Here is a 7,673-nt window from a genome sequence, read left to right as displayed (position 1 = left end):
TACCTAGCAGTCAAGCTATTATTTAGGCAGATGCATGCTCATCTTGGAGATTTTGTGCTAATTCTTCTGCAGCATATAACAGTAAACTTTATGAGAAAAAAGATGCTGGACTTGAAGGATCCCAACTTTGACTCACTGTGGCTTCTTCTCTCAATGGTCTAGAAGAACTTATGGAATACTAGAAGCTGGAAGTTTCACAAACCAGTTAAGTGCCTAAATTAACAAAAAGACACTTGCCTGTTAAGTGTCACTAGTTTGAGGTTTGTTGTGCTTTAACCCAGCAGGTGGCTAAGCAACACAGAGACATTTGCTCAGTTTCCCCCTTCCCAGAAGGATGTGGGAGAGAATCAGAAGAAAAAAAAAAAAAAACCATCAACCAAAAAAGGTAGAACTTGTGGGTATTCTACTTAATAGGATAAAGGAAAATAGTTATGAGTACATATATATATATATAAACATATATATGATATATATATATATTCGTTATATATGCATAAAACGAATGATGCACAAGCAATTGCTCACCACCCCCTAACCAATGCCAATGTAGCACCTTGAGTAATGGAAAAGAGTGAGATGAACTCCGACCCCCTTCAAAACTCATTCTGCATGATATCATGTGGTATGGAGTATCCCTTTGGCCAGTTTAATTCAGCCATCCTAGTTCTGTTTCCTTCCAGCTCCTTGGGCCTTTCCCTGGGAACTGCCTTGGCTCTATACAACACTGCTTAACAGCAACTATAAACATTTACGTGTTATCAACATTGTTTTCTTCAAGACTCAAAGACAGCATCACACCAGACACTCTGAAGAAAACAATTCTGTCCCAGCTGAAACTAAGGGAAGGTCAAGTCATTATCATTATGAAATACACACGTCCTGTTCTAAAAACACATTTTGATGTACTTCAGTTAATGTTTGTTTCATTTAGACTTGATAGCAATCACAGATATGCAGAGGTCAGGGGGCACGTAGTGAGCACTGAGAGGTATTATTGAGAGACATGCTCATCACTAACTTGGTAATTTGGCTTATGAGGAAAAATCTAAGATGACATGTACTGAAATTGCTGAGTAGGACACCGAAAACCTGGGGTTAATAAATGACTGAAAGGAAGCTAGAAGCCTGGCCAAAAACTGGAAGACTCTCAGATAATAGCTAAGAAATGCAGGTTGGCACTGTGAGAAGTACGTCAGACATGACTAAGGTGACTGAACTTCCAAAGAGCTCAGGCCTGGCGCAGCAACAGAACCTTGGGGCTAGGCCAGAAATACACAGCAGAGGTTGCAGAAAACACTAGGAACAAAGCCGCAAGAAATATGGCTTTATTCTGACTGTGACACCGCAAAACCCCACGCCACACCCATAGTCTCTCCTAGCGGTGCTTCCCAGTGCGGTTGAAGCGCTTGTACAAGAACCGGATCCTCTTTTTGAGATTGTGGTAATCATCCAGGAACATCCGATCTCCTACCATCTGCTTCTTGCGAATGCACCGCTGCAGCTCATTCCCCCGCCAGCCTCGCAGCCACCTGGGCCCCACTATGAGGTGCTTCGGGTGGACGTGGAAATCGCCTGAGAATAAAAGGGTCAAAGCTGAAGGCAGAATCTGGGAAAGGCCCTGATCACTCACTGGACGAGCTGCTCACTCGCAGCTGCTCCCGGGCGCCGTCCCCTCCCGCCCAGGGCCCGCAGCCGGCAGGGGGACACCTCACCCAGGATCCCCACGTTGTCGTAGACCCCGAACAAGGCCCGTTTCTCCGTCCATCGATCCACCTTCCGAGGCTTCGGGGGCTCCCTAACGCGAAAGTTGCGGGGCAGCCCGGCCAGCGGGGAGGTGATGGGCAGAGGGCGGCAAGGCTCGGAGCGCTGCCCCCCACCGCTGACGCTCCGCACTGCCTGGGGCAGGGCCGCGGCCCGGCGCACCAGACACCGCACCAGCGCCGCCATCTTGGCGGTGACCCGGACGAAGCGGAAGGAAGCGGACTGTGCTGCGCTAACGGTCGCTGTGGGAAGGGAGCCGACGATTGGTCGAGGCCCCGCAAAGGCCGCGGTGCTGCCGGCCGCTGATAGGCCGGGAGGGGAAATCGGGTGGGGCGAGCGCGATCCGCGCGCGCGGTTTCGAGCGCCTGTGGCCGCGGCGCCGTGCGGGGTTATGGCGGCGGCGTCGTGCGAGTTCCAGTTGCCCCTCGCCGCTGACGATCTGCTGCGGGGCGACAGCTCGCGTCACTATGTCGTGCAGGAGGTACTGTCTGTCCGCGAGCTGCCGCCCGCCATCGCAGGTAAGGCCCGAGCCCTTCCCCTATTGGGCTAGGCCTTTCGAGGTCCGGCCGGCCTAAGCCCGGGCAAAGCAGGCGCCGTCAGACCCGGCCCTGCCGGCGGTTCGCAGCTGTCCCCGCACCGCCCCTCGCTCACGTTCTCCTCATCTCCCCGTAGCCTTCCGAGCTGCCTTCCGGGGCCGGGGTGCGTTGGCTGTGCTGCAGCATTTCGACGCCGTTTACAGCCTGCTGCGGTAAGTAGCGAACGGCGGGACCTGGAGGCTGGAGGGGGGCCGGGAGCTGCTGCCTCTTTCCTGTGGCGTTTTCTTGCTGCCATGATAAGCTGTGCTTGCCCCACAGCCACTTCCGAGCCCTGGATACCGCTGCCAAGGAGGATGCCCTGGAGCTGATGATGCAAGGTGGGTGTTTGCTATCTCCGGGCAAAACTGGAGTCACAGGGAGGTTGCGCCCGGGCAGCAGTTTGATGATGATATAAAGGCTAATGTGACTCAACTGGCAGGGTTGCTCCTTCAGTCCATTCCAGTATACGGGTCTGTAATCTTGGTGGACAATGCAGAGCTGTGCGTGTTCGCTGTAAGGGCAGGCCGACAGAAAATCCCCTTCCCTGTGTCCCTGGGAAATAAATCCTTGGGATGTGTCAGTTCTGAGCAAGTGCTTCTAGGAACTGGCTGGTGACTGGGAAACAGGATGGGAAAGTGCCTCTGAGGTTTTGGCTGTAGGGGGCAGCCCATGTTACAGCTGGTGAGATGTGAGCACACATCTTTGGTAATCTGATGACTGCTCTAAGTCTCCAACGGAGAGGATGGCTGAGGAACCTGGCAAAGAACGTTCATCTTTTTCTATCTTTCTCCAGTGGTGACTCATCATTCCAATGAGCTTTCTACCATCTTGAGTGATTCTGGGCTGAGCCATACAGACCGAGATGGTCACCTCAATGCTCTTAAGATGAACTGCTATTTGCTGTGTGGCCTGTTGGAAGCCTTTGAAATGGAAGCCTTCAAGAGTGGTTTGGCGGAGGTGGATCCTGCTGGAAAGGTGGGTGAGAGAACTGGGGAGAAAATGAGATGAGAAATATAGGAAGTCTGTAAGCTTGCTGAACTCTGTGTCAAAGAGTGTAGCTGGGTTTGTTTAAGCATGATGATGGGAAAAGCAGTGCCTAATGTGGAGTTCTGTAAAATCCTTTCTGGAAGACAGACAGATGTGTGTCTAAACATCAGCAGAGATTAAAATGACCAAGACAAGTTTGGTCCTTAAGTGGCTACCTGGCTGTCAGTATTTTCTCGAGTTCTATTCTGTGCTCAAATAACAGTGGTCAGATGTGGGCATATAAATTTCTTGTACATCTAATGGTATCCCTCTTGATGCTTTTGAGTTTAACAGCTGTTTTTGTTTCAAGGGAAATGGGATGGTGATGGTGTTTTTGTCTTATGTTCAGGATATCGATGAACTGCATTGCATACCTTTCTTTTCAGAACAAGAAGAGCCGCACCAAGGTCTCTGGATTCTCATGGGAAGATGAGAGGGAACCACTTCTACAACTACTCACACAGTTGCTGCAGCTGGATCTCCGTCAACTTTGGAGTGGTTTGGTGGTGGAAGAAGAGCTTGTCAGGTAAGACAGCCCTTAGAAATAGTGTCTGTATGTTGGGAAGAAGGGGTTAAATTGTAAATCTGCGAGTGAGATGGTATTACAGCCCTCTATAGGGTACACTTTGTTGGATGTGGAGTAAGCTGAAGCAAAAGTGAGCGGTTGAAGAACCACTTCTTTTCCTCATGTAAAATTCAGATGTTTTTTGCACAATTTCTTATGGTTATTGGATAATCTGCCTGGTTCAAGAAAAAGATGTACCTAGTGCATATTTAGTGCAGTTTGCTAGAATAGTTAATGCAGACTGCTGTAGTGAAGTTGTCTGTCTCTTCTCTACGGTTTTAGCTTACTGACAGGATGCTGTTATCGTATACTGGAGAACTCAAATATTGGTCTTCAGAGGTATCGGGCCACACGAGAAGCAGCAACACATCTGCTTGCTACAGCTCTGACTCACTATGATCACATGTTCAGTGAGTCCATGCTTTTTTCTTTTTCTGGACGTTGTTCCTAGGCAGTTTCCTTAACCTCTTTTTCTCCCTTCTCTTGTCAAAAGGTGCTACTCTGAAGATCACACAGATGCTGCAGCACTTTGAACATGTAGCCTCAGTGTTTGCTCAGGCTGTGACTCTCTGGGCTAAAGAATATGGACTGAAAAGCATAGTAGGTGAACTGCTGAGGTGAGGAAAAATGCCCCAATATGTATTCTTCTACCCCTAGAAACCTGAGAAGCCCTTTTCCTTATTTTATTTTTCTGTGTAGGGAAATTGGACAGAAATGTCCACTAGAGCTGGCTCGTGATACTTCAGGAATCAAGGGTTATGCTGTCTTCATAACTGAACTGGCTGAACAAATTCCTGCACTGGTGCTATCCAACATGAGTGTTCTGCTGCGGCACTTGGATGGCGAGGTACATTTGCAAAACATTACCTGTGCAGAAAAGACAAGCAGTAGAACTACTGCTATTTGATTTTTCTTTCTGAGAACAGAGCATCTTTCACAGAGATCAAGTAGCCAAAACCTGCCATGTGGAACAGGTCATGCCCTTCCCTAAAACATGCAGAGAAAATACACACATGACACCTACTTTCTGGCTGTTGCTTCCAGGCATCGGAGAGCCAGAGGGATCTGACTACTGTTGGATCAGTCTGCTGTCCTTTATTCTTCAGTACCAAGTTACTTCAATGGCTTTCATCATGTTACTTTTTAGTAAAGTGCCCTTAAAAACCTTGTTTTGATGGTAGTCCTTGCTTTCATATCGGACCTAACTGGATGGGAGGGCTGGATTGCTTAGTCTTGCAGGCCATGTTCAGCCAAGGTTGATACAAACTCTGGAATAGAGAAATTCAGTTAAAGCTGGAGCTTGACAGTTAGAAGGCCCAGACTGTGGCCTGTCCTTCCCCCTCGGAATACCAAGTTGTATTTTTTTCTCTGTTCCTGGTTCACCAACTCATCTTTTTGCAGAATTACATGATGCGAAATGCCATTTTGTCAGCAATGGCAGAAGTGCTGCTACAGGTGCTGAATGGTGACCAGCTGGAAGAAGCTGCTCGTGGTACTCGGGACCATTTCCTAAAAACACTGCAAGCCCACATCTGTGATGTCAATGGATTTGTTCGTAGTCGGGTGCTGCAGCTTTTTACTCGAATTGTTCAAGGCAAGGTAAATGTGTTGGGAAAACGGCTCCGCCTTTGTCTCCTCCTCCCCTCATCTGAGGGAATTTCTAAGGGAATTTCTGTCACTGATCTTTGTTTGCAGAGACTGAAGTGAAACCGACAAAGGCATTTGAGTATTAAAAAAGTCTTTGAGTATTAAAGTATCTGTTGTTCTTTTTTCCCAAGAGACCAAAGATCCTAAGGTTAACTAGGGAACAGAAATTGCATGATTTTAGGTCTTACCAGTACTGATTAGAAGAAAGAGCTCATTGTGCAAGCTCTTTCTGGACGTTACTATGGGAAAACATCTCAGAAATATTAAGACTCTTCTCAATAGACTCCTTGGTAACTTTTTGTAAGTCCTTGCTTTCAACAGATCTTGGACTAGAAGATGTATGGAGGTCTCTGCTGACCTAGATTTTTCTAGGAATCTGTAATCTGTGCCTTCTCATATGCAAGCCACAAGTAGAAGAGCATGTGTGTATATTGATTTGTCTGCAGGAAAACAAATTGTCAGGAATTTCTAGGGCTTCCTAATGACTTTGTTTATGCTTTCATTGTGTACTAGGTTCTGCCTTTGACTCAGTTCCTGTCTGTCGTATCCCTGGCTGTCGGGCGTCTCAAAGACAAATCTGTGGTGGTAGTTAAAAATGCCATCCAGCTCCTGGCTGCATTTTTATCCAATAATCCCTATTCTTGCAAGGTAATTCCCATTAGCATGGTGCATATGCTAGAAGTGTGTCTGCAGGCTGAGTATCTGCAGTATGGTATGGGCAGGGCTGTGGTCTTTCCATGTTGGCTTTTCAATGAGACACAAGTTTTGACTATGCAAATGGGAGCTTTCTGTATTTTCTGTTGTTCAGATCTCATGTTCTCTGGGTCTTCACTCACTGTAATTGGTAGGTGTGCAGGGCCAAGATGGTTCTGGTCTTGATAATGGAAAAACCTACAGCAGTTTGATGTGAATTCACTGTGGGATTTCTTTTCTTAGGATGAGAATTAGGCTTTAGAACATTCTATGCAGAGCTGCAGTTTTTATGTTCGCCCGCACCTCCTCTTGAGTTTCTGAGCCTCAGACTGGCATTTGACAGCATCTAGGATGGTGGCCAGAGTTTGCTACTTCAGTTTCCAAAATCAGAGTTTTCTGAGGTGATTGATAACACTAAGGAAATAGAGAAAGGAGAATTCTAGAAAAATGGATAAGGAACATATTACTTCTTTTCTCCTTGGCATTTTCAGCTGAGCTGTAGTGACTTGGCTGAGCCGCTTGAGAAAGAGGTGCAGAAGCTGCAGGAAATGAGGGACCGTTGCAGAGAAGCAGGTAATTTCTTTCTCTTTCCCATTCTCAGGGTGTAATTTGTACTCTGGCCAATAGGAATTTCACTCTAGGCTTATTTTTCCTCATCTTACACTTTCTCCCAAGTTTCGGTGGCTTTTATCTCAGATCTTATTCATGTGAGACAGTGAGTCCAGATAACTGGGGAATAAACTCACAAAAGTCTTCGTGCCATAATGTAGTAAAAGGACCATATGAATGTCTGTACTTACTCAACAGTGTTATTCTCAGGGCAAGAACTGAACATAAGTACGAACATCCTCTCAGGCTTCAATTGCCAGCCATTCAAGGACAGATTCTGCCAGGAGTTTGGTTAGATATGAATTTCAACTTGATTAGCCTTGAACTTTCTGATGTCTAGAGTCCAATAAGTATCAAATGATGGTTCTCTGTCATTCTTTCTCCTTAGTCTTTACTCCAAGAGTTCTTACCTACTCACATTCTAGTTTAGGTGGAATCAGAAATGGGGATAGTGACTGCCTGAGGAAAAAAACCTAGCATTCCTCACTTCCAGATGAGTTTCTTTCCCCACTTAAGCTATCATTTGAATCTTCTCCATTCCTCATTCTGTCTGCCATTTCTTTATAGCTCCAACAATCACCCCAGAAGAAGAGTGGGAAGCAATGCTACCAGAAGTTAGGGCTGCTGCAATGCAGATCCTTCAACCACTGCAGGAAGAAGAAGATGAGGAGGTGCTGGAAGTTGAAGAAACAGCAGAGGGTACATCAGAGCAAATCACTGGAATGCTGAGGAAGCTGAATTACAAGTAAGAAGGCTCTCAGTCTCTTGTTCTCTATTCAAGGGAAGGTTTGAGGTGC

At 46.8% G+C, this 7,673-nt stretch overlaps 2 protein-coding genes and 1 non-coding gene across 3 annotated transcripts in view; 2 read left to right on the top strand and 1 right to left on the bottom strand.

Moving 5' to 3' along the window:
• Positions 1-1,309: 1,309 nt before the first annotated feature.
• MRPL51 (mitochondrial ribosomal protein L51) lies at positions 1,310-1,969 on the bottom strand. Its single transcript, XM_042867775.1, has 2 exons — positions 1,713-1,969; positions 1,310-1,572 (listed from the first exon to the last, which is right to left on the bottom strand). Exons 1-2 carry the CDS (start codon positions 1,945-1,947, stop codon positions 1,376-1,378), a joined length of 432 nt encoding a protein of 143 aa, XP_042723709.1. The 5' UTR covers positions 1,948-1,969; the 3' UTR covers positions 1,310-1,375.
• A 169-nt stretch (positions 1,970-2,138) lies between these two features.
• Positions 2,139-7,673, top strand: part of NCAPD2 (non-SMC condensin I complex subunit D2) — a 23,483-nt gene continuing 17,948 nt past the window's right edge. Inside the window, exons 1-12 of the mRNA XM_042866576.1 lie at positions 2,139-2,279; positions 2,434-2,509; positions 2,616-2,674; positions 3,130-3,311; positions 3,749-3,888; positions 4,210-4,337; positions 4,421-4,544; positions 4,627-4,774; positions 5,329-5,526; positions 6,088-6,222; positions 6,759-6,840; positions 7,444-7,621. Coding sequence (XP_042722510.1) covers positions 2,153-2,279; positions 2,434-2,509; positions 2,616-2,674; positions 3,130-3,311; positions 3,749-3,888; positions 4,210-4,337; positions 4,421-4,544; positions 4,627-4,774; positions 5,329-5,526; positions 6,088-6,222; positions 6,759-6,840; positions 7,444-7,621 — 1,577 coding nt within the window. The 5' untranslated portion in view covers positions 2,139-2,152. The remainder of the gene's footprint in view (positions 2,280-2,433; positions 2,510-2,615; positions 2,675-3,129; positions 3,312-3,748; positions 3,889-4,209; positions 4,338-4,420; positions 4,545-4,626; positions 4,775-5,328; positions 5,527-6,087; positions 6,223-6,758; positions 6,841-7,443; positions 7,622-7,673) is intronic.
• Positions 2,735-3,055, top strand: LOC122178447. Its single transcript, XR_006178338.1, has one exon. It is a non-coding gene; the product is annotated as a small nucleolar RNA U85 (small nucleolar RNA).

This window comes from Lagopus leucura, unplaced genomic scaffold (assembly GCF_019238085.1).
Source record: "Lagopus leucura isolate 7727_CA_CO unplaced genomic scaffold, USGS_WTPT01 Super-Scaffold_100001, whole genome shotgun sequence".
Classification (NCBI taxonomy): Eukaryota; Metazoa; Chordata; class Aves; order Galliformes; family Phasianidae; genus Lagopus; species Lagopus leucura.
The sequence above is the reverse complement of the archived record's forward strand: the minus strand, read 5'-3'. Positions and strand labels throughout refer to the sequence as shown.